Source organism: Choloepus didactylus, chromosome 10 (genome assembly GCF_015220235.1).
Source record: "Choloepus didactylus isolate mChoDid1 chromosome 10, mChoDid1.pri, whole genome shotgun sequence".
Classification (NCBI taxonomy): domain Eukaryota; kingdom Metazoa; phylum Chordata; class Mammalia; order Pilosa; family Megalonychidae; genus Choloepus; species Choloepus didactylus.
Window position 1 is genome coordinate 111,471,042 of NC_051316.1, and position 26,544 is coordinate 111,497,585.

Below are 26,544 nucleotides of genomic sequence, written 5' to 3' on the forward strand. Positions count from 1 at the left end.
TACACTTTCTCTAACTAACCAGCAGGTGGCGTCCACGAGCCACCTGTTCTCCACAAGCCAGATCTCCCCTGCTTAGCCTTTTTGGTGAGTGGGGGAGTGAGTCTTGTGGGGCCCAATTGGTGTACCAAGCTTGCGTGTGTAGTTGGTGTTGCCTGCCCTGTATGTGGGGCGTGTTTCTGGGCAGTCGGGGAGGGGGGGTGGCCCTAACAATCAAATCTCCCTGATGATCCTAGAGTTTTAAAGCTGCTGCAATAGTCTAATCCTTCAGTTCAGTCCTGCCAGTTTGTCTCTGCTACTGACCCACAAGCCTTTGGTATTGGCGTATGGCTCCTGAGACTTGCATGTGGGCCCCTCTTCCAGGCTGTGCACCCCGGGTCCTCTGTTGAGGGATGACTGTGCTATGTCACAGGTGAGTGCCGTCCCCCCAGGGCAGTTCTGGGCTGCTGGGCTGTGTTGGGAGGCTCCCAGTCTGCTCAAATGATGGCTGAATGGGGCTCTGTTAATTCACACTGCTCCCCCTTCCCAGCTCTGGGACATTCAGCTGAGGTTGCAGGGAAGGCTAATGTCCACGCCCAGTTTTGTGGTGTGTGCCTGTTATTTGAAGCACTTCCGTCACACTGGGTTGTCTGGGGCAGCTCTGGGCTATGGGGCTGGCGATGGGCAGGAGTGTTTCCTGTCCACCAGGATGGTGGCTGTGAGTGGACACCCCCCTTTTCTTGGGAAGTTGTGTTGTTTAGTGAATTTTCTCAGCCACTGGATTATTGCCTTTTGTCTCAGAGCTCTCTTAGTTCTGCTCTTGACTTGACGTGCCCAAATTTCAATTCTTTGAAGCTTTCTGTATTGAGCTTCTTAGAGTAATTGTTTTAGAAAAAGCAAAAAGGATTTAAAAAAAAACAAAAAAAAAAAAAACAAAAAAAAAAACGGCCCTCTTCAGAGATCTAATGGGTTATTGAAATGCTAATAGACAAAGCAACCAGGGCCATTAAGGAAAGGTGCACAGGGCAGAGAGATCAGCTTTGCTTCGGGATTTGCATATGCGCCTCAAGGCCTGATCTCCGCCCTTCCCCTTTCTGTGTTCACCAGAACTCCAAAAATCCTCTGCTTTTATTTTGGAGTTTTTCGTGTTGTTTTTTTTCTATGCCTGTCTCCTCTCTGCTGGGCTGGCTGCTCTCAGAGTCTCTGGTGTCTGGTCTCAGTCTATCTATGGTTGGAGTTTGAATCAGTAGAATGAGTTTCCGATAAGAGCAGCCACTGCAATTCTCCCTTCTCCTTCCCGGAGCTGACAGCCCCTCCTCCCCCGGGACTGAGCCTGGCAGGGAGGGGCGCGGGTCCCCTGGCCACAAAAACTTACAGATTTCGCTGATCTCAGCAGTTCCACGTTTTCATGAGTGTTGTATGAAGTATGCCCAAAGACAGATTGCTCTGTGGTGTCCAGTCCACGCAGTTCCTGGCTTTTTACCTACTTTCCTGGAGGAGTAACTAAAACATACAGCTCACCAGTCTGCCATCTTGCCCCACCCCAATCTTTGCCTTTTGAAGGAGGGTTTAGTGTTTTACTTTTAGAATAATTCTTTCTGTGGTTAAATTTTTTCCACGATTTTAATGTTTTTTTTTATTTGTCCTATTTTGTTTGTTTTTTATTTTGTTTATAGCTTTGTTGAGATATAATTAACACAACCTACAAATCCTCATTTAAGATGTGTGTCAGTGGTTCTTAGTATATTCACAGTTAATGCACCTAGCACTACAATCAATTTTACAACATTTCATCACCCCCCCCCCACTACCCCCAAAGTAACTTCATACTCCTTAAGCTGTCACTGCCCAACTCTCTCATCCCACAGCCCTAGGCAACCACTAATCTACTTTCTGTGTCTATGGATTTGCCTATTCTGGACATTTCATATAAATGGAATCACTCAATATATGGTTTTTTTGTGACTGACTTCTTTCACTTAGCATAATGTTTTCAAGGTACTTTCATGTTGTAGTATGTATCAGCACATCATTCCTTTTTATTGCCAAATAGCATTCAATTGTTTGTATATACATTTCATTTATCCATTCATCAGTTGATGAACATGGGTTGTTTCACCTTTTGGCTATTATGAATAATGCTGCTATGAACATTTATATACAAGTTGTGCATGGACACATGTTTTCAGTTCTCTTGGGTATATAGCCAGGAATGGAATTGCTTGGTTGTATGGTTTAACTCTGGGTTTAACCATTTGAGGAACTGCCAGACTGTTTTCCAAAGTTGCTGTACTATTTTACAATCCTACTAGCATTATACAAGTATTCCAATTATCCTAACATCCTTGCCAACACTTGATATTGTTTCACGTTTTTATTATAACTATCCTAGGGGGCTGTGAAGTGGTATCTCATTGTGGTTTTGATTTGGATAGCACTGATGGCTAATGATACTGGATATCTTTTTATGTGTTTGGCCATTTTTATATAGTCTTTGGAGAAATAGCTATCCCAGTCCTTTTCTCATGATTGAATTGGGTTATTTTTCTTTTTATTATTGAGTTGTAAATTTGTCTCATTTGATTTTGTTTCTCACATTTCCTCCTTTTCTGCATTATTTTGAACAATTTGAATTTTTTTAGAATTCCATTTTATCTGGCATTTTAGCTCTATCTCTTTGTATTTTGGGTCATTGTACTAGGAATTTCAATATACAGTCTTTTCTGTTCATAGTTTACCTAGAGTTAATATTGTATCTCTTCACAAAAAATGTAAGAATCATGAAGCATATGGTTTCACTTAGCTGCATACATTAAAAACTGTACATTAGAATGATATGTTTTGCTTTGAAAAGTCATATGTAGTTTAAATAAAGAAAAACTAGTCTTTTATATTTATCTCTGTATTTACCATTTCTAATACTCCTTTATAAAGATATGAGTATACATCTGGTATCATTTCCCTTTGGCCTGAAGAACTTCCTTTAGCATTTCTTGTAGTGTAGGTCTGCTATCATCAGATTCTTCTAATTTCTTTAACTGAAAATGTCAATGTCATTCTGGAAGGTAAATTTTGTTGGACATAGAATTCTGATTTGACAGTTTTTTTTTTTCTTTCATTGTTTTAAAGGTGTAATTCCACTGTCTTCTGGCTTCTATTATTTTTAATGAGACATTAGCAATCTTTCATATGGTTGTTCTTCTTTAAATAATTTGTCATTTTTCTCTGGCTACTTTCAGAATTTTCTTTCTATCTTTGGTTTTCAACAGTTTAACTATCAGGTGCCCAGATGTGATTTCCTTTCTTTTAAAAAAAAAAAATTTGAATCTATATTTATGACTTCCATCAAATTCAGGGTGTTTCAGTCATTGTTTCTCTAAATCCTTTTTGCCAATTATTTCATCTCCCTCTGGGACACAAATTATACATTTTCTAGACCTTTTGATATTGCCACACAGATCACTGAAGCTGTCCATTTTTATTCAATATTTTTTTCATTATTTTTCTGATTGGGTAATTTAAATTGCTCAAACCTCAAGTTCACTGACTTTTTGGTCAAATATGATTTATTAAGCCCATGCAATGGATTTTTTTTTTCAGATATTCAGTTTTAAAATTTCCATTTGGTTCTTTTTTATAGTCTCTCTTTGCTGCGATTTGCTATTTGCTCATTCATTATAAGCATACTTTTAAATCCTTTAGCATAGTTATAGCTGCTTTTAAAATATTTGTCTACTAATACCAAATCTGAGTTATCTCAGAGTTAATCTCCATTGTTTTTTGTTGAGTCTATGTCATATTTTCATACTTTTTATTATTGATAAATGTATTTGGCTTATATCCTGGTCATTGTACTTGATATGTTATAGGGACTCGGGATTCTGCTATGTCCCTCTGTAGAGTGCCAGGTTTTCTTTGAGTAGGCAGTTAACTTAGCTGCACTCAAACTGCAGACTTTGTCTCCTCTGTGGTAGTGAGGAGCTGAAATTACTATTCAGTTATTTTAGTCTTGACTGACATGCTTAGAGTCTGCCCCACATGTGAGGTTCAGAGGTAAGCCAGGGATTCAGGTAGAGTTTATGCATAGAGTTTGGAATGTCCTTCTGTTGCTATCTACATTTCTAAATTTACCCTCTCACTTTCCAGCTGCTGTAGTAGCTCTGGACTCTGCTCTCTCCTTCTTACAGATGTAAAACCAGGGTTTTTTTTCAAGTTATGGCTGCCCCGGGTACCACTAGCTGGGGCCTGCCTTCAGGTGAAAAGCTGTAAAAATGGGAAACTCATCCAGTGTCAACTCTTTCCAGTTTCTGCCTGCTTTCAATTTTAATATCTACAGATAGTTGTTTTATATATTTTGTTTGTAGTTTATAGTTGTTATCTACAGAATAGGAGCTATGTTGCCATTGCAAGGAGCAAAACTCTCTTCACTGTATATTATATGTCAACACTTTTTTATCTTCTTTTCATTCCCTAGAATTCTATTAATAACTCTGGTTTCCAGATAAATTTTCCCTCCCCTTATCCTCACTTCATTTATATAAAAGTTTACTGTCATTCTAATAGGATTTGAAAAGGGAGAGTTAATATGTATGTTTTCTGCTATCTTGAGCCAAAAGCCATAAACATAATTTTGAAAGAAATTAATTGTCATCATCTGATTTGAATCACAGATTAATGTAATAAAAGCTGAGATCTTGGGGGAAAGAAGGAAAGTTGGGTGGAAAAATGTGCTAAGTTTCTCATGTTAATAGGGGATTTGATGTTGGAAGCAATGTAGTTATTTTAGGTTATTTGTTTTTCTTATTCCTTTTTTCAGTTATGGTTTGTTAATTTTCGTGGGGTATGGTAGAAACATGTTGGAAGCAATGTAGTTATTTTAGGTTATTTATTTGTTTTTCTTACTCCTTTGTTGTGGTTTTCTTTGAAATGTTGTTTTTTATGTTTTTTTTTAGTTTTTTGATAAAATAGAAAAAAGAAAAAGTTTAAAAAATAGGGGATTTGAGCTTCTACCTTTTTCTAATTGGTGTGAAAATAAGATTAAAATGTATATATTTTTAAATTAATGATAATGCATGGACTTAAAATAAGATATATAACTTCCAAACCAATAGAGAGGGAAAAGCTGGAACAACAAAATTCTATGAAAAAACATTTTTAAGACGAAGCAACAAAGAGGAGCTGGAAGCATAAAACAAGATTGTAAAATTACTACCTTTATCTGAATAAATGTAAATGAATTAAAGTTTTCTATTAAAAGACAGAGATTTTTAAGATTAAATTTAAAAAGCAATTCCAATTACCTTATTTCTGTGATTCTAAGATCCCACCAATTGCAACACACATTATCAACTTAATAAGAACATACAAGGGAAAAAGGAAGCATAACTATTCTAAATGTACACACTGATTATAAGATGCAACACAATTTCAGAAACAAAATATGAAAAACTATGTCTTAGGATCAAGGAATTACCATATATGCTGTTCACAAGAGCTGTGCCTTAAAAAAATGAAACCTAAAGGTAAAAAATAGAGATAGGCAAAGTGTGTCAGGCATCTGAAAGCAAAAAGACAACAAGAGTGTTACCACTAATAGAATTCCATCCATAAATCATTAAATGGGACATAGAAAGTCATCTTATGCTGCTAAAGAGTAAATCTTTCAAAGTGGTTCCATTCTTTGAAGTATGTGGCTTATGGATTGCCCACCCTATCTTAGCTTCCAATGAAGATGTAGATTTTCCCATTTTTATTTTCCTTTGGTCATTTTGATGGACAGTTGGGAGAAGCAGAGAGTGTGCATGGAGGAGATGGAGGAGAGTTATTCACCTATTTCTTAAGTCAGCATTTTCCTCAGAAGTCTAAATCTCTACTACTTTCTAAAAGGAATTCATCTACAATAAAATGATGAAAACACTTTAGAACAAGAAAGCCACTGAACACAAGGTTACAAAAAACTAATGTATTGGTACTTTTGCTGATCATAGCATTTCTTCCTTTTCTTTCAGATCTTACTTCCAAGCATATACTTGGCATTGAGGACATAAAATGTAGATCCACAGAAATTGTGACCATTGAAAGCCAGTGTGAAGCAGAGTGCAGTGAACCAGGTAGAAATTTTGAATAAATCATGGAGTTTCCCAGGGATTACATATATATGATGTAAAAGTGATATACATTCATATATACAGTCTATTGTAAGGCAGTTTTCATGTTTAAATTTTCAGTCGTGTTTTGTTCTAGTGTAGTGTCAGACAGTGTTGCTTTTTAACTATGTGGATTGATTATTGCAGTCCAAATTGTTTCTTATTTTCTTATCTGCTACCTTATATGTTTTTATTATCATTAAATCAGAATCCTGCCCACACTAAAACAGAATAATATATAGAGGAAAGTTACAAAGCTTGGGGAGGAAGAATGGAGGAAATAGTATTAATACTAAAAATAGAAATCTCATAATGTTATAGCTCAATAAACATAAATGTTATGTTTTATCTTAGTATTAGCAGTCTCACTGACCTTGTTACACTTTTGTTAAAATTTAACTTTTTAATCCCTCAAAGCTATCCTATCATTCTCTGCTTCATTATTTTTGTTAATGTTATGATTCTACAAAATTTGGAATTTCAGAGTCATCTTTTGTTCTAATGTAGTGCCAAACAGTGTTGCTTTTTAACTGTGTGGATGAAACTGTTATTTAGTTATGTTTATAATTGGATCAGATTAATCATCCATTAGGGATGTTTACTGCTTTATTTCTGAAAGTGATAGTCACAGAATCAATGAGGATCAGTTTTTTTCAAGCCAGACCATATGAACCTATAACTCTGAACTAGGCAATATAGAGTTCAGATTCATTAAGATGAAGAATTATTTCCATTAATACCAGTTGCTTAATATCACCAATATTTGGTATGCAGTTAAAAATAGTACTTTCTAATAAGGTTGATGTCAGAATTAAATGCATTATTACACATAAAGCACTTATAACATTGTCTTACATAGATAAGCTCAACAAATTTCAGCTGTCAGTGTATTTTTTTTAAAATCATCTAATGTATATGTAATTCCTTATATAGCTGGAAGTTTAAGACTGTTTTTTTGTATCTCAAGTAACCCAAATTTCTTTTTGCTGAAGTATTTTTGTTGTAACTGAATGATCATAGTAGTTGCTTTAAAAAAAATCTAAATTATACTTAATTTCATTCTATGTTTATGTAATATAATTTTTTAATTTTAGTTTTCAGCAACCTATATATTTCAAGAGAGTTAGAAATGCCATTAACTCATCTACACCTAACAAACCAACATTCTTCAGAGGATTCATTATGTTCAGGACTTCAGACATTTCCATTTTCTCCTGTTTGTAAAATGTAAGTGAAGATCATATTTAGAACCCAAGTTGCAATGCAGAAAAAGCAGTCTTTAAATATCTTCATATAAAGGCAACTTCCATGGTTCCTACTGTGAAAAAAGTAAGAGATAAAACAGTGTCTATAACAAGCGAGAGAAAGTCCACATTTGAGCAACAAAAGAGGTTCTCTGGAGGTGACTCCTAGGCATAATCATAGGTGGGCTTAGCCTCCCCTTTACAACCATAAATTTCACCCAAGCAAGTCTCAAGATCAAGGGCTTGACGTATGAAGTATGAGGTTCCTAAGTTCACACAGCATATGTTATGTCCATGATAATCCATCCATGTCTCATATCATCATCACTTAGTTGTACAATCCTCATCACTCTCCATTTTAAACAATTCTTATTGCAATAGCCTCTTCAAGAATATCAACCAGATGTGTTCCCTTTTCCCATAATGTTGACACCCCTCTTCGACTTGAACAAATTAGGGTGGCCCCTGCCTAGACATCCCTGAAGATTGGGAAAGTGATTAAACTCAAGGAAGGGGTAGCAACAGTAGATGGAATTTAACAATGGATTATAAATACTGAATCTTATATAATTTTCTTTTACTTAGTTGCTGGGGTATTAGAATAGCTAGAAGGAAAGTATTGAAATGTGGAACTATAATCCATGGCATCCTTTGAAATTTGTTCTATAGCTACTTGTTAAATTGTAACTTGAAAGCTATCACCTTTTTGATATATGTTATATTTCACAATAAGGAAATAACTGAAACTATGGTACTGTAACTCATAACAGCTTTGGGAATTTCCTATATAACTACTTGTTAAATTATACTTTGAAAGATATTACCTTTTTGTACATATGTTATATTCCACAATGGGGAAGGGACTGAAACTATGGAACTATGACCTATGATATTCTTTGAAATTCGCTCTTTAATTGCTTGTTAAATTGCACTTTGAGAATTATCACTTCTACTTATCTATGTTAAATTCTACAATAAAAATATGGAAAAAATGAGCGATGGGAGGGGATATATGCACATATGTGTACATTTTTATGTATTTGTTTTTATATGCATAGAGTATCTTTAGAAGGACACACAAGAAACAAATAATGTTGGTTGTATCCAAAGGGGACTTGGAAACTGGGATCATGGGTAGGGAATTTTTCATATGTTCTTTTACCCAATTAGTATTTTGAATGTGATTATATTGCCATTAAAATTAAGTAACTTGAAATTTTAAAGATCCTGGCACAGGAACAATCTGCTTTGGACACTGCCACTGAATACTTGCCAATGGCATTGCCTCTGTTGAACACTCATTCACTGCTATGAAAAGAAGTTTAGTGGTCAAGAGCACTGAACTAGAGCGAGACTACTTGACTCTATCACTTACTAGCTGTGTGAATGTAACTGCTCTATGCCTCAGTTTCCTTGTCTATAATATTGTGATAATAATAGTAACTACCTCATAGAGTTGTTATGCAGTCTTCTAGAAGATTTATCATAGATATCTGGCCAGGAATAGCCAAGGATCACAGAGTAGCATGGACAGTGATTGATTACCAGTTTTTGGCCAATTTGCTTGTCTATGAGTACCAGGCAGGATTTTATGTCCCACCTCTAGCAGAGGACATCCACTGACCTTGTTTACCTCTGTCAATGTGATCTTGGTCATGAGGAAGCAGATATGTTGAAACAAGACTTGATTCACAAATCTGTCCAATAGTCTGATGTTTTTGCACAAAATGGTTTGTAGTGTTCTCAGAATAGGTATTGCAGGGCTGAGTCATTGTGTTCTAGTTTGAAGACAAGGAGACAAAACTGCTTAGGTTAAAAACTACCATCCTTAACCTCTGGCAGAGCCTGAGTTAGCTTTAGTTGATGTCTTGTAGCATGTGGCATACATGTAATTTAATGTTTTCTAAGATAGATTAGTCTTCCTAGAAAGCCCCTCCCAAGCCCCCACAGAGTTGAGCGTTAGCAGTCTCCCATATCAGCCGCCTCTGTCTCCAGGTTCCAGTGAGGGAAGTAGGGGTAGAAGGAAGTTATAGGCAAGCAGGAGTAATTAAGCAGCTGACATATTATCCAACCTTTCCAGGGAAATGAAAATAAGTATTTGAAATTTGGCCTAAAGAATTCTCTTAATTTAGTTACACATTTACAAAATAGAGTTAATTTCATTTGCTTCTAAGTATAAAAAATACTTTAAAAAGTACTTTCCTGGAGAACCCAAAGTGGCGGCTAGGTAAGACAGGGCAAAAAAACACCTCCATGAAAAATACTAGATAAAAGCCAGAAAGTGACCCAGAACACCAGTTTCAGCGATGCACCAGCCGGACAAGTTCTGCTAAATCCATAGGGACTGTTCATTTGGTGAAACTGGGAGTCTGCATTCTGAAACAAGTGAGTGAGCTGGCTGAAAGTCTGGTGACCATGCTGAGGTTTGGGGAAACTGTGGTTTGGCGTTTGGAGACAGACTCGTTCTTTTTAAAACAAAAAACCTGGGACCAACTGTGGATACAACGGTGACAACCATGCAGTGAAGCATGGCAGGAGCAGGCTGTCCCAACGCCTTGGTGTCTGGCATGGAGGATAGCCCTTCCCACACCCACTGCTTGTCTCGGGGCCAGGGGGGCAGAGGGGAGCCAAAAGGGAAAGAAACTGCACCCCTTGCAACCATCTCCCCGGCGGGCTGGGGATGTGCCTGCCTGGGGCTGGATGTGTAGCCCAGAGCTGCACCAAGGGTCCCAGTGTGACAGGGAGCTTCTCGCAGCTCCGTGCACATGCTACAATATCGGCTGTGGACAGTGCCCATTAGGGCACTCATAACTAGTTGTCCCTGAGCTGGGAAGGCAGAGCTGTGCGATGAGGGAGAAATTAACATGCTCCATTCAACCATCTTTACAGCAGGCTGGGAATGCCCAGGGCTTCCCTGGAGGGCCAGTGCGCACTTGTGACGTGGTGCAGCCTTCTCTTGGCAGGGGTCCTGGAAGAGCACAGCTGAGAAGGGGGACCCACTTGGAAATCCCAGGGACCCTACGCCAGTGCCAGGGACTTGTGGGTCAGCGGCAGAGATGATCTGTGGTGGGGCTGAGGTGAAGACTTAAGCTCTTGCAACAGCCTTAAATCTCCAGGAACACATAGGAGATTTGATTATTAAAGCTGCCCTGCCTCCCTACTGCTCAGACACATGCCCCACATTCAGGGTGGACAGCAAAAACAACACACCCAAACTTGGTGCACCAATTGAACCCCCACAAGAATCAGACCCCTACACACCACAAAGACAAAGTTGGGGAGAACTGACTTGAGGGGAATAGGTGACTCACAGATGCCATCTGCTGGTTAGTTAAAGAGTACACCACCAAGTTGTAGATCTGACAAATTAGAGATTGGTATTTTATAGACCCTGAAAGAACCCTATTGAGTAAAGCAAATGCCAAGAGGCCAAAAACAACAGAAAATCTTCAAGCATATGATAAAACCAGACGATATGGAGAACCCAACCCCAAACACCCAAATCAAAATATCAGAAGAGACACAGGACTTGGCGCAATTAATCAAAGAACTAAAGTCAAACAGTGAGAGCATGGCACAGGATATAAAGGACATAAAGAAGACCCTAGAAGAGCATAAAGAAGAAATTGCAAGAGTAAATAAAAAAATAGAAGATCTTATGGAAATTAAAGAAACTGTTGGCCAAATTAAAAAGACACTGGATACTCATAATACAAGATTAGAGGAAGCTGAACAACAACTCAGCCTCCTCAAGGACCACAGAATGGAAAATGAAAGAACAACAAAAGAAACAATGGGGAAAAAATCAAAAAAATCAACATGGATCTCAGGGATACAATAGATAAAATAAAACATCCAAATTTAAGACTCATTGGTGTCCCAGAAGGAGAAGAGAAGGGTAAAGGTCTAGAAAGAGTATTCAAATAAATTGTTAGGGAAAACTTCCCAAACCTTCTACACAATATAAATACACAAAGCATAAATGCCCAGTGAACTCCAAATAGAATAAATCCAAATAAACCCACTCCAAGACATATTCTGATCAGACTGTCAAATATTGAACAGAAGGAGCAAGTTCTGAAAGCTGCAAGAGAAAAGCAGTTCACCACATACAAAGGAAACAACATAAGACTAAGTAGTGACTACTCAGTGGCCACCATGGAGGCAAGAAGGCTGTGGTATGACATATTTAAAATTCTGAGAGAGAAAAATTTCCAACCAAGAATACTTTATCCAGCAAAACTCTCCTTCAAATTTGAGGGAGAGCTTAAATTTTTCACAGACAAACAAATGCTCAGAGATTTTGCTAATAAAATACCTGCCCTACTTCAGATACTAAAGGGAGCCCTACTGACAGAGAAGCAAAGAAAGGAGAGAGAGAGAGAGGGAAATTTAACAGACATATATAGAACACTACATCCCAAATCACCAGGACACACATTCTTCCCTAGTGATCACAGATCTTTCTCCAGAATAGACCATAGGCTGGGACATAAAACAAGTCTCAATAAATTTTTTTTAAAAAAATTGAATATATTCAAAGCACATTCTCTGACCACAGTGGAATACAAATAGAAGTCAATAACCATCAGAGACTTAGAAAATTCACAAACACCTGGAGAGTAAAAATGAGGGGGTGATGAAAACATTCCCAGATAATCAAAAGCTGAGGGACTTCATCACCATTAGATCAGTCCTATAAGAAATGCCAAAGGGAATTGAACAGGCTGAAAGGAAAGGACACTAAACAATTGACTGAAACCACAGGAAGAAATGAAGATTTCCAGTAAAGATCACATGGTAAATATGAATACCAATACTACTGTATTTTTGATTTGTAACTCCACTCTTTACTTCCTACAGGATCTAAAATACATAAACTGTAATGATAAATCAGTGGTTTTGGACTCAATGTAAAACATGTAATTTTTTTACAAGAATTACATAAAGGTGGGGGAATGGAGGAATTAAAGGAATGTAGTTTGTGTCCTATTGAAGTTAAGTTGGTGTCAAAGAAAAACAAGATTGTTCTAGACTTAAGAGGTTAAATTTAAGCCCCATGGTAAACACAAAGAAAGTATCAGAGAATATGACTATAGAGATGAAAAGTGGAGTATGGGTTACGAGAAGTGGGGAAAGGGGCAATGGGGAGTTAAGAAATGAGTGTAGGGTTTCTGTTTGGGGTGAAGGGAAATTTCTAGTAATGGATGGTGGGAAGGTGATAGCATTGCAACATTCTAAATGTGATTAATCCCACTAATGGAATGCTAGGGAGGGGTTGGAATGGGAAGATTTAGGCTGTATATATGTTTCCACAATTGAAAAGAAAAAAAAAAAGACAGTCTAAATAGATAATGACAATTAAATCCCAAGGATGATCCTGGATGAGATCTGAGGATGGAGGAGAGGAGGCTCAAAGGGATACAGTTGGGACATAAGAAAGGAAAAAAAGGAAATATAGAATGTAAGCTTTTTATCAATGTTGAATTTCTTGAACTTCTTAGCTGCGCTTAATGGGATTCCATAAAAGAATGTTCTTGTTCATAGGAAATGTATGTGTGAATTATATTATTTGTTCAAGGATGTGTGCAGCTTGCTCTCATATTTTCAGAAGACAGAGCAATAGATGATGGATGATAGGGAAGGAGGGAGGAAGGAAGGGAAAGAAAGAAATGGTGTGACAGGATGTTAAAGTTAGTGGATCGGGGTTTCAGAGGAGGGGGGTCGGGGTATGCTGGAGTTCTGTGTATGGGGTTTGTATTGTTTTTGCAACTGTTCCTGTAAGTTTGAATTTATTTGAAAATAAAATTTAAAAAAAATAAAAATAAAAATAAAAAATATTTACTAAAACAAAATTTTAATATACAAAAAAAATCCAATACTATAAACATATTAAATTTTAACTCTTCTTTTTCAGAAATTTGCTTACAGCTGAAGAATCAGCTAACAAATACTGGATGATATGGCAATTAGAAAGTTGCAGAAGCTCTTTGAAACCATTTTTGCTTGCAGGTAAAGGGTAGTTGATTTTGAATACTAAATAGAAAATTTAGGTGAAAGGGTACACAGTCAGTAGAAATATGGGATGTCATTTTTCTTTGGCCATTTAATACAAAATATATAACATTGCAAAGCTAAGATACCCAGATATCTGTCAGAAGGCTTATTCTGCTAAATGCAGGAGTATATGACATGATCTTGACTTGCTCATTTTGGAGTAATTCTTATATATGGAGAAAAAGTGTAGGCGATGCATAAAACAGTCTCTACAGTTAGTTTGTATTTCCAAGTATGTTAGTTGTAAAAAAAAAAAATTTCCCACGTAACTTATGTTAAAATTGAGTCTTGGTTTCCTAAGATTTCCAAAGAGGCTATTTAGAAACATATAAATAAAAAAATTTTTTGTAGTTTAACAAAATAAATTTTAGTTAAAGGTAAATTTCACGTCTATATTCAGAGTTTGAATATGTTAAACTCATTTCTGTTATTGGAACTATTTCATCCATAGGAATGAGACTTTGAATAAAGTATTCTTTTAAAACTTTTTAAAATAAATCACTGAGTTGTATTTGGAGGCCAAAAACAAAGTGAAAATGAGAAGTCTGGAAGGCAAGAGAACACTAAAGCTGGCTTTCACTCCAAGTTTCTGTTAACCACTGGAGAACTTGAGCTTCTTTTTGATATCCCTGTGGGTGTAGGCTCAAGAAATAAACCTAAAACCTATCCTATGTGGGAAAGTCTAGTAGGAGAACCCCTATATAAAACTGGGAGTCCAACAAACTATGCTATCAAAACAAGAACAAACAAAAAACAAGCCACCACATATAAGGTGATAATGAATAAATTTGCCTGTTTCTATCTTTGTGCCTGAAGAGAGGAAAAGAAAAAAAACTCCCCTTAATTTTTAACAAGAAGCTCCCCATCATGCCATATTGTAGTCTGAATTCAAACCACCTGATGGTATGTTCATTATCTTGATTGTGACAGTGTTTTTTCATGAGTGTATATATATATGTCAAAACTTATCAAGTGGTTCACTTTAAATATGTGCAGCTTTTGTATGTCAATTATATCTTAATAAAGCTGTTAAAATAATGTCCATTTCATAGGATTATTTTAGGGATAAATTGAAAATAATGCATATAAAGCATGTAGCACAGTGCCAGGTATCATTTAGTGAATAATAACTATTAATATTAATACCTTTATTGTTATTATTATTATACTACTATAAAAAGCATTTGATTTCAAACTGTATAATCCTAATATTGGATTGGTGTTTATTATAGTGAGAGTAATCATAAAACTGATAATACAAGTAATATTAAATAGTTATACTACTTCAGTTCCTTCATAAATTACAATTTGTCTCTTTTTAGGGTAGACAGCTAATGCAGAAAGCTCTGTTCCACAATATCAAAGATGATCATCATAAAATCTGATCAAATTTATCTTCTTGTTTAGGCTTATTATAATAAATTGGAATCTCTGATTTACTAAATCTTTCATTAATTCTTCAACATATTATCAAATGTTTGAATTTAGTAATTAAAAATGGTCAAATATAATAATGGTTCCTTCTCCTACTAAATATTGAATAATTTTAACTTCTCAACATTTTCAAAGATTGAAAATATCATTTATGTGATTCAGTATTTTAGATGTTTCCAAATATTAACATCTTGAAGATAAAATATTAGTTATAACTTCAAGTTTCACTTTTTTTTCCTAATGTGTGAAAGTATATTTCATGCTAAGGACTTCTAGTGTGGTTCTATTTATCATGTTTTTGTCTCTTTTGCCCTGTGGACTATTTCTGACTATTTTTTTGGGGGGGTTGCTTTTTTTAGTGCCAAGAACTCAAGAGCTTAACAGTCATTATTCAGTTACAGATTTCAGAAAGAAGGTTTCTATTGAAGAAGAAAGCCTTGTGATTAATCCATTAACGGCAGAGTGTTGGAAACAAGCAGGACTAAACCCAATAATGACAGAAACTTTGGAACATCTAAATACAGATTTGCGTCATGATGATCTACCTTCTGATGATACTAAAATGGAAATATTTTCACCTACAAAAGTGCTTCAATTTGAATGTAAGTTCTTCACAGTAACTATCACCTGTGTGAACATTTTCTGAATAAGAAAATGTTAGATACTGGGTTTACACGAGATGATTAGGAAAATATAACTTACTAAGTACAAGTATTCAAAATTTACTCTGGTTCTGCCAGAATTTATGACTTTGGACCTCTCTAGACCTCATTTACTTCCTAAAAAACGAAGTTGACTAGCTTATCTCAAATCATTTTTTGCCCCAAACTTCTATAGCCTCAGTCTTTAAATATCTAGCCATTTTCAGTTAAAGTAACTTTGTTTCCTTTAATGAATTAACTGCTGGCGGAGTTTCTGTTCACATCAGCCTAGGTACAAACTAGCATTTTGAGGTAACTTATTTTTTGATCCAACAGCTGAACTTTTAGTGTTCAAACATATCTAGCAATTATTCTTCAATAATAGAATTTCTTCCTTTGTTATGAAAAAGTTCAGTAATTCAACATTAACTTAGATACAATTTAAGAAGGCCAAAGTGTCTTTTGAGTGTCTATTTTTTTACTTATTTTGGTTGCTATATATGCTGTTATAATGAATGGAACATACTTAGCTGGAATTATATCTGTTTGTTTCTGAATTAATTTTTGCAATAACAAATTCAGATCTTAAAGGATTTGGGAATGTTTATGTTTAGCTTATTATAGATTAATAAATATATTTCAAAGTGAATTTGGGAAATCATTATATATGTTGGAAGGTCGATATAAGGAGATATTGTGTAATTGTAGTAACAATAAAACTGATAATATAGGTAATAATAAACTAAGTACTTGTTCTACTTTAGTTCCTTCATAAATTGAGATCCGTCCCTTTTTAGGGTAAAAAGTAATCAAGTAGATTGCTCTGCACCATGATATCTAAGATAATAGTCATCATCTCAGGAAATGGGGTGAAAATTATAATCAGCAAGAAGTGTTTCAAAGGCAGAAGGCATAAAGGGCTTTCAATGTGACAGGAAGGAGAATAAATAAACAGATTATATCAAGCAAATGCACACCTACAGTCTATCCCAAGGCCTAGATGGTTATATATTCTAGAATAAAAACTTCAGAACAGATTAGGTCAGGTTGCTTGACAAAGAAAAGGGAAAGGGTCTTTTTTTGGGATCCTTAAAGATCCAGATAATTTATTAAATCTACGTAAAGCTTTTATTACGATATGTAACTATTTTGAGGTTAAAATAAAACATAATTCACCTTAATATCCAGTAAAATTATGATAATATAATTCTGAAGTTTAAAATGCAGTAACTGTATCTGGAACTCATAGTCAGTTTGTCAGGTAGAGAACAGTAGAGGAAAATAATCAGAGAGATGTAAAATAATAAACACTTCTGGTTTACCTGCTAAACATGCCACTATTTCTCTAGAGAATAGCTCAGACATTGCAAACTGACAGTATCCAGGCCCTGTTCAGTTCATAAATTATTGGCACATATGGTGTTTTAATTAGTCACCAACATTTAAAATTTGGGAGACTTCCCATAAATGATCTGTATTGTGAGCTTATCTTTAAAATTCTAAAAACTAGACTCATATGGTAATAATTGACTGGGCCTGATAACAGCTCACCACTTTAAACAGAGCATGCAATTTCTAATTTACTCTAATTCCCTGCACTCCACAAATTGAGGCTAGGTGTTAATTGGCATTATTCATTACTCTTAACACTTTTGTTTACATTTTGTAGAGTTAAGAAAAAAGTGAAATGTTTCTTATAAACATATCTCTAATGAAAGCAAAAACAAACAATATATAGGCAATATTCCAGAAGAAAAGAATACCAAATTTATCTGCCCAAATATTATGATTTAAACATTAGGTATGTACTTTGCTCACTTACATTATTTAGTTGGGCCTGTAGGCATTTATGTTTTCTTCAAACCAAATTTATGATTTACAAATAATAAAATGCACCCATTTGAAGTGTACAGTTTGACAAATATATATATTTCCATAGATACAGAATATTTCCATCCTACCAAAAAGTTCCACTTTGCTGTCTTTCTCCCTCTATCCCTCTCCTCTTTTTTCCTGCCACCAACCTTTCCCCCTGGCACCAGGCAACCACTGGTCTACTTTCTGTCACTATACATTAGCTTCCCCTGTTGTAGACTTTGATTTATGACTTCAAACAGTATGAACTCTTTTGTGTCTGAATTCTTTCACTCACATAACATTTTTGAGATTCATCCCTGATGTTGTATGTATTAGTAGTTCATTTTTTTTTATTCCTGAGGAATTTTTCATTGTATGGATGTTCCACATTTTGTTTATCCACTTCCCTGGATTTTTTCCCAGTTTTTGACTATTGTGAATAAAACTACTATCAATATTCATGTACAAGTGTTTTTGTAGACAAATGTCACCATTTATCATGGTAAATATCTAGGAGCAGAATTCCTGAGTCTTATGGTAGGTGTATGTTTACCTTCATAAGAAACTGCTAAATTTTTTACCAAAGCATTGGACCTTTTTACATTCTCACCAGCTTTGTATGAAACTTTGAGTTGCTTTATGTTAGGTTGGAGTCGTTCAGGAATCCACACAACACAGCAAGTCATGGTTTAAGTAGAGAGTTTAAGGTTTATTAGAAGAAGAAAGCAGAAGAAAGCAGGTGGGAGCCAGCGAAAAGAAAGAAAGAAAAATGGCTCCAGCTCTCTATCTGACAGCAGCATTTTTTAAAGGAAAAAACCACATGGGGAAGGAAGGGTGTCCTGTGCTTTGAGTGGGTGAGGGCTTATCAACTTCTGAGCTGACTGGTTACTAGGGTTCTGACACACTACTCTTCTTTGATGTGCACTGTATTATATATGTGAAGGAAGCAGGCCTTTTGGCTTGTTTGTGGTCGTTCATCTTATAGACCTATCTGATCTTGCCTTATCCGCAACTGGGGTCTAGGTGCCGCTATGACTGGGATTTCTAAAACAGCCTTCAACCCTTAGTTTATGGCACCCCTTGTATCTATGAGATAAGCAGCAGGGCCCCTAGATCAGACATTCCTTCTATGTTACACACTTTTTTTCTGGGGTCTGATGCTTTACATGCTTGCCAACATGTATTGGGAGTCTTAAATTTTAGCCATTCTAATGGGTGTGTTGTGGTATCTCGTAGTTTTAATTTACATTTCCCTGGTGACTAATGATGACGAGCATCTTTTTACATGCTTATTGGCTATTTGTATACCTTCTTTTTAAAAATATATGATAGTTTTAATGAACTATGCCATACACTTCACTCATTTAAAGTATACAATTCAATGGTTTTTAATATATTCACAGAGTTGTGCAGCCATCACCACAATCAATTTTAGAATAGTTTCATCACCTCGAAAAGAAACCCTATACCCGTTAGCTGTCCCTCCCCATTCCCTCAACCCAGGGTAATCAGTAATCTACTCTCTATATCTATAGATTTGCCTATTATGGACATTTCATATAAGAGAAATCATACAATATGTAGTCTTTCATGACTGGCTTATTTCACTTAGCAGGTTTCAAGGTTCATTCATGTTGTATCATACGTATATCTTCTTATATGAACTATTATTCAAATATTTTACCAGTTTTTAAACTGAGTTGCTTTTTTTATATTAAATTCTAATATATTATATATTTCGGATGTAGTTCTTTGTCAGTTATATGTATTGCGAGTATTTTCTCCTGGTCTGTGGCATGCCTGGTATGTAGCTTTTGACTCATGGAATAACTGTTACCTCCAAGACAAGATTCCTTGTAAGCCTGTTGGCAAATAGGGCTTTTCTGAAATTCTTTCTTTTCTTGGTAGCCTACATCCTGTAATAAGAAAAAGAGGTGGTGAATTTTTATCCTTTCTAAAAAATCATTTTATAAGAACCAAAAATTGATTTTCAAAGCAGCAAAGTACTCCTAAGGGCGAAATTATATTAATAAGAAACCACAGTTAAGTTATCCTACTGGAACACTCATTTCGGCATAGGAGTCATTTGAGTATTTTTTAATTTTCTGTTTTCAGCATGGCTAGAACATAAAAGTTGTTCTTCACCTATTATACTTATGAAAGAAAAATCTGCAAATGATAATTTATCGTTTCCACAAAAGAACCCATCTATGGCAAAAGAAGTACCAGATCTGTGTTTACCTGATAAATGTGCTTCTATTAAAAGACCAGCAGCAGAAGAAAAAACAAAGAATGATCCAGAACTCGTTCATAGAAAAATCCAAAAGAAAGAAAATAAAGATCACTTAGAACTTGACATTAAAGAGCCGTCTATTGAATCATGTTCTTCAAGAACTGAAAAAGCATCTTTTGAACATGGTAAAAAAACAGAAAATGATTTAGACCTCTTGAGTGACTTTATTATGCTACGAAATAAATATAAAACTTGCACCTCAAAGACTGAAGTCACAAATAGTGATAAAAAAGATGGTGAGTAATTCAGTAATATTTTGGCATAGATATGATAGCTTCACGGACTAAATATGTGATTTATTATAGAATGCAAAGAAATAAAACTCTTCTGGGAAGAATTATTCTTCATATTCAAAAAAAAATGTCATTGGTTCTTGATTCTTGGTGTATATGGAGATAGATATAGATATATAGATAGAGAAATATATTTTCCATACAATCAAAAGGTGTATTAGAATTTGTAATAAAAACCACTATTTGTAAAATTTGCTTCCTTCCATTTGGCCATACAGATTCATAGTATTACTAACTTTTGTTGATCATTCTGCCATTCTTTTTTCTCTTAGATACCACTTGTATCTCAGTATTTTAACTTATTTTTAATGTGTAGTTAAGGAGTTTCTTTGCCCATTTAATTGTTTATTAACTCTTTTTAACCTTACCAAAGAGTTGCTGTTTGAGAATGTAATTGTTTTATTCTTTATAACCACTTCAGTTGTAGAATAATGTGTCATAACCTTTATTTCTGGTAAAGAATAGTCTAGAATAAGTTTGACATAAGTTACTCTGATGAAATAAATACACAAGTATTTACATGTGAGACTTATAGCATACTTAGGTCTTATTGTCCTATACAGTATACTATCACTGTACGTAAGATCTTCACACGTTAATGTCATGATACTCGCATATACTATCACCAAAGATAAGACAGCCTTTTATAGATTTACTTAAAATTATATTAATTTGACAATCAGTGCATTTTTCAGTGAACAGTTCCACAAAAATGCAGAATGGTATTTGAAGAATCATGAACTTTGTGACTCTTTATGATTATATATGTTCATCATAAAACTGCTTTTTATGTAATAGTTTGACCACTTTATAACTTACCTTGTTAGGTGACAATTCCATATGTAACTGAGACCTTTCTAACCAATATTTGCACTATAATTAAGAGCAAACTTCTGCATAAAAGAATGAGTAAAATTGTAAAGTATTATCTTAGTGTGATACAAAAATAGGAATTTTTAAAAGATTTATTACTGTTTTCAGATCTGTTAGTGTTTTTGGTTTCTATTTATTTTTGGGGTTAAAAAAGAAATCACTCCAGAATTGTCGCTGATATCTTTCTCTGGTTGCCGTATTGGTGCTAATGGCTTATAATACAGTCTGTTGATACCAGAAAATGAGAGAAAGCAGCAAGGAAGGTGAAAAAGATAAACTATTTTCTTGTGGGAAATGAATGTTAGGAATGTAAACGACTGTTAATTGAATGTTAATATTAGGAGGAATGCTTCTGTATTTATGTTTCCTCAATTAGTATTACATTCCTGACCTCTTGGCCCCTTTATGCATTCTACCCAGGGGAGGTGGAATAAATAATCTGAATGGTAGATCTGCAAAGAATAAATGGGGCATAAATCTGTGGGAATGAATTGCCCAGAAGGAACAGGCATTCTCTGCTTTTCTGTCATCTGTCTTTTCTGGGCAGCCTTCCTCCCTCACTATGGGGAATCCTGTCCCAATCCAGCAGATCCAGGTCTGGTCATCTCATTCTGGTGTGTAGTTAGCGGAGTCATTTGATCTTCAAACTAAGCTCTATTCTCCAATTTAGCCTTTAGTAACAGAGGTAATGTGTGGTATACATTCCACTTGCCTTGTTTTACAGTTGACTCAGAAGAATGTTCAACTTGTTTGGCCCCCTTAAAAACTCCCATAATATTAGATCATGCTATTCCAATTTTTTTGGTTAATTGAAAGTATTATTTGAAAATAATAACATAACTAATTTAGTTTAGAGTATTTACTCCATTTTTATATATTTAACTGTATTTAAAGTTCACATATTAAAATATTTTAAGCTGTAATGAGTTTCTAAAATTATTTTCTTATAATCACATAGGATGCCATTGCTATCTAGTTAATGTGGCTAGACTTATACATATGTGTGTGTGTGTGTGTTTATATATGTATTTTTTATCCTCCCCAGTTAACTAGGAAAAAAGGGAAAAAACTAGCATTTATTGAATATTTTGTGATGGACACTAAATTCCACATTAGAGATAAATATGATACTCTCTCTGACCTTTAGAAACTTACAGTATATTGGAGTAGACTAGATATGCAGACAGATTGTTTCACTACAGTGTGGTAAATGCCAGGAGAGACACATGCACAGAATATTGAGGAAACGAAAAGGAGGGGCACCTTGTTGGCCTAGAAGTAGAGTGGGCAGAATCATAAGTCTTCTTATAGAAGGTGCCTGAAAGCTGAAGGATGTGACAAGAAATGTTAAACGCTAGTTAAGAAAAGATGGCGACAGGGCTTGGGGAAGAGGAGACAATTCCTAGCAGAAAGAAGCATATACAAAGAAGTAAAGTAGACTGGTGTGTTCCTTCTATATGTCAAGAACTATACTTGGTGTTTATTTAATCCTTATAACAGTATTCAAAGTAGGTATATTTATTTGCATTCTACTTATGAGGAAACTGAGATAGAAATACTGATCTGATGCTTAAGTTGAAAGCCGTTTCCATTATACCTTTCATTTTCTTACCCAGCACAGTCTTAGGTCCATTGATACTGAATATTTGTTCAATTTAATACTGATGTATTTCAAAGAAGAATTTCAGCAATTGTGATTATATTTTAGATAAAAACAGTTTTAGTAAAATAACATTAAGGATCTCCTGAACAATGCAAATTAATATTTTTTTATTAGAATTTCCAGATATTGAGGAATGTTCTTTGACTCTTCAAGAAAAAAGTCCTAATGTTTGTACTGATGAAACACTAGAGGAAACAAATCAGGAAAGGGGAGAAGATAATGTTATTGAAATCCAAGCATCAGGTATGTTATATGCTTTTAAAATACATTCAAATTTACTTAATTTGAAAGCCCTTTCCTTGGTATCGAGGACATAATCTCATTTTCCATGTAATTTTCTTCACCTGTTTCAGACATATCTACTCAAAGTTACCTTCATTTCTTCCTTCCATACTGATTTTCAAGTTATTTCCAAACCTGAAATACCTTATTCACTACCTCTGTACTCCCTATCACCTTACCGCAGTCCACTAAGTGACTTTCTTCCTTTAAACTGCTGCTTCTTCATCAGAGAAAAACAAACTACAACTCAGTAGACTCTTCTGCCCATTTGGGAAGGTAAACTGCTAATTGTCTCTCTTACTACTCTTTTTTGCTCAGTCTGGGTGATGTAAATAAGTTACAATTGATTCCTATATTGGCTAAACTTTTTTGTTCTGTTATAAAGAAAAATATTCTTGGACTCTAAAAGTACAGCCTGCTTAAGAGCATCAAGCTTATTATTAAAATCAATAAGGAAATATGACACTAGTTTTTTGATATCTTTTCATTGTTTTGGTTGAGTTTTATTTATGATCTCTAAATGGTTATGCAAATCTTTCAGTAATGATATTCTAGTCAAAACTACAAGCACTTTGTGATTATTATAAATTTGTTTTAATTGAAGTTGTAGAGGGAAGAGGGAACATTATTTGATACTCTTTATATGGCTCTTCATACCTACCACGTCAAATTAGTTACTGAATAAATCCTTTCTTATGAACAAGATAGACATAAAATTATACAAGTTATAGCTCTTTTTGTTTGTACAAGTCTATTTAAAATATCTATCTTAAAATAAGCCTCTAAACAACCTCATGATTTTTAATTCAGAAAGGTATTCAGATAGAGGTTCACATTTTCATGAAGTAACATGTTTAATTGGTTTATCAAAAAAAGAATGCCATAGTTATTAGAAGAACACTGCCTTTAATGCTTTTATTTTCGCAGAAAGCCAATGCCAAGCATACTGTCTCCTAGAAGCAGCCGCTACTCCTATTTTAAAAAAACTTGTATGCCTCTGTACTGTCCCTGCTGCCAACTGGAAATTTGCCACTGTTATCTTTGACCAAACAAGATTCCTCTTAAAGGAACAAGAAAAAGTAATAAGTGATATTATTCACCAAGGTGAGTACAAATAAAAGTCAGTTTATTTAAATGGCTATACATTTAAGGATTATTATTTTGAATTAGTAAAACTTTAGCATAGAAGATGTAGAAATTAGTCATGCATGGATGAAGTCATAATTGTAATTCAACATATGGCACCCACCAAACCAACACTGAAGGATCAGCTAAGTGAGGAGAAAAAGGTAAGACATATTATCAGGTATTGCTTCTTAGTGAGGCTTCTAGTTGACATATATTACCTGACAGATTCCTATTGCAGCAACCAGGTTAATCCTATTATTATTATTAGCAACTTATTCACCCAGTCCTCTCCAAGAAAAAGGGGTGGAGGAGTAAAAAAAATACATTAATTAAAGTCAATCCTGGACTTTTGCTTTTGGCCGAGAAAGCATATGGGGACTGGATTTATCCTCCTACCTGAAATATTTAATAAGATTTGATACTTGTATTTTGACTCTAAAATAACCTATATGGTTAGGTAAGGATTCAGTACCAAAGGATTGTTCTTTCAGTACCAAAAAATGAACAGAAAACCACAGACAAAATGCATGAAACCAGTTTTTAAAACACTAGACATCAGGCAATGAAGGACACTGATTCCTAAAAGATGGGAAATAAATGAGGTATGCCCTACCATTGCCCTATCTTATTAACTTAAGAAAGTTGCTGAACCCTGGCACAGGGGGACCTGAGGCAGAGACCAGTGGACTCCCTGAGGTGAGGAAATTGAGCTGAGAGTCCAGGGGCACCATGGAAGCTAGAGATCAAAGGATACAATATTACAGAAAAGAGAGAGATCTTCACAGAGAGAATCCTGGAGATGTGTAGAGGCTCTCCCTCAAATATTCAGCAGAGTTCTAATCAGAGCATGTATATGAGGAAAATATCCAATGTCAGGGAAACAAGCCATCCAAAAGGAACAGAGGAAAGACTACTCTGCATTCACACAGGGCAGAGAATAATGCCTGTTCCCACCAGCTAGATTGGAAAAACTTGTAATTCATGGGGCATTGGGTAGAATACTTAGGAAAGTCTTGCCTCAGTTGTGGGGAATAATGAGCCCTAGACTTAGCACTGCTTTGGACCTACCTAAAAAAAATCATAAAAGTAAAACCCAAATGATCAAACTGTTTCCTAGTAACTTTATGCAAGAAGACAAAGCTCAAGAGGATTTTTCAAAATGGAAAAATATCCTTCAACCAACAAGGTAAAATTCGAAAGGTCTGAAAGATTACAAGATGCACAAAGAGACATGCCCATAATGAGAATAACCAAAACAAACTCAGAGCTGACACAGATGTTGGAATTATAAAATAAGGGCATTAAATCTGAATTATAACTGTGTTCGATATGTTCAAAAAGTTAGAGATGTAGAAAAGAACCAAATCAAACTTTTAGAGACTAAACTACAGTGTCTGAAATGAAAAATACATTGGATGGGATTAGTGGCAGACTACATATTGCAGAAGAAAAGATCAATGAACTTGAAGGTGTAGCAATCAAAATAAAACACAGGTAGGAGAGAGGAAGATAGCTGCATAGAGAGGTTTAGAAGCTAGTTAGTCCTCCTGGAACAACTAATAAACAACCAAGAACAACTAGTAAATAATCTTGAATAACTGCGGGGGCTGGGGGTGGGATGTGACTGTCCACTCATCATACACCAAACTGAATTGGGAAGAATACCCAAGATCGCCACATAAAATCTGTAAGTAAAAACTGTGGACCTGAGCTGTGCTCCCCTGCCCCCCATGGCCCAAACTGCAAACTGCAAAGCCTCACAGTGGTAGAGAGCAGCACTCTCCCGGCAAGTGAATATAGCTCAGCTGAGTTCCATCTGGGGTTTTAATTAACAGACGTGGACTGCTCAATACAAGCAACGAATCTCCAACAAACAGGCAGAGGCTTTTGGTGATGACTGACCTTGGAGAGCCAGAGGACCTCTGGGTGCTATCTCTGACCAACAAGTGAAATTTAGAATGGCTGTGAACTGGCCCTGAAAGGGGGATTTCTGTCCCTTTTTCGGTTCAGTGGAGAAAGCCTCAGCCATTTTCAGTTCCCAGCACTCTGACCCAGACAAGATTGGAGATAGCACAGGCAGAGAGACTATTCAAATGCTAATAACCTCTCCCTAGCGGTTGTATCTTCCCTAAGAGGAAAGAGGTGGGGCCTAGTTCTACTACTAACCAGACCCCAGAGCCTGGGGCAAAACAGCCACAGTCCACGCCTCCTTACACCAGTCTGGAGCTACAGGCTGACAGGTGCCAGCTGCTGGGCAGAAAAGCACAGTGACTTGAGGCCTCACAGGGTGTACCAGTCTTCAAAGACACACCCTCAGGGAGATGTGATACTATTGCCTCCTTCTGAGACTTGAGCCCGTTCTGGTCTTGGAAAACCTGATTGGGGTAACCAAGGAAAGCAGATGCCTAGACAACAGAAAACTATAACCTACACTAAAAAAAAACGAAGTTATGGCCCAGTCAGAGGAATAAGCTTACATTTCAACTGAGATACAGGATTTTAAACAACCAATCCTAAATCAAATCAAAAAGTTTAGGGAAGATATGGCAAAAGAGATGAAGCGTATAATGAAAACACTGGGCGTACATAAGGTAGAAATCAAAAGTTCGAAAAAACAACTAGCGGAATCTATGGAAATGAAAGACACAATGCAAGAG

General features: G+C 35.6%; 1 protein-coding gene across 1 annotated transcript in view; it reads left to right on the forward strand.

Moving 5' to 3' along the window:
* Positions 1–26,544, forward strand: part of SHOC1 (shortage in chiasmata 1) — a 115,581-nt gene that overhangs the window by 43,164 nt on the left and 45,873 nt on the right. Inside the window, 7 exon segments of the mRNA XM_037797427.1 lie at positions 5,985–6,086; positions 7,244–7,349; positions 13,284–13,378; positions 15,217–15,459; positions 19,471–19,884; positions 22,601–22,720; positions 23,687–23,863. Coding sequence (XP_037653355.1) covers positions 5,985–6,086; positions 7,244–7,349; positions 13,284–13,378; positions 15,217–15,459; positions 19,471–19,884; positions 22,601–22,720; positions 23,687–23,863 — 1,257 coding nt within the window.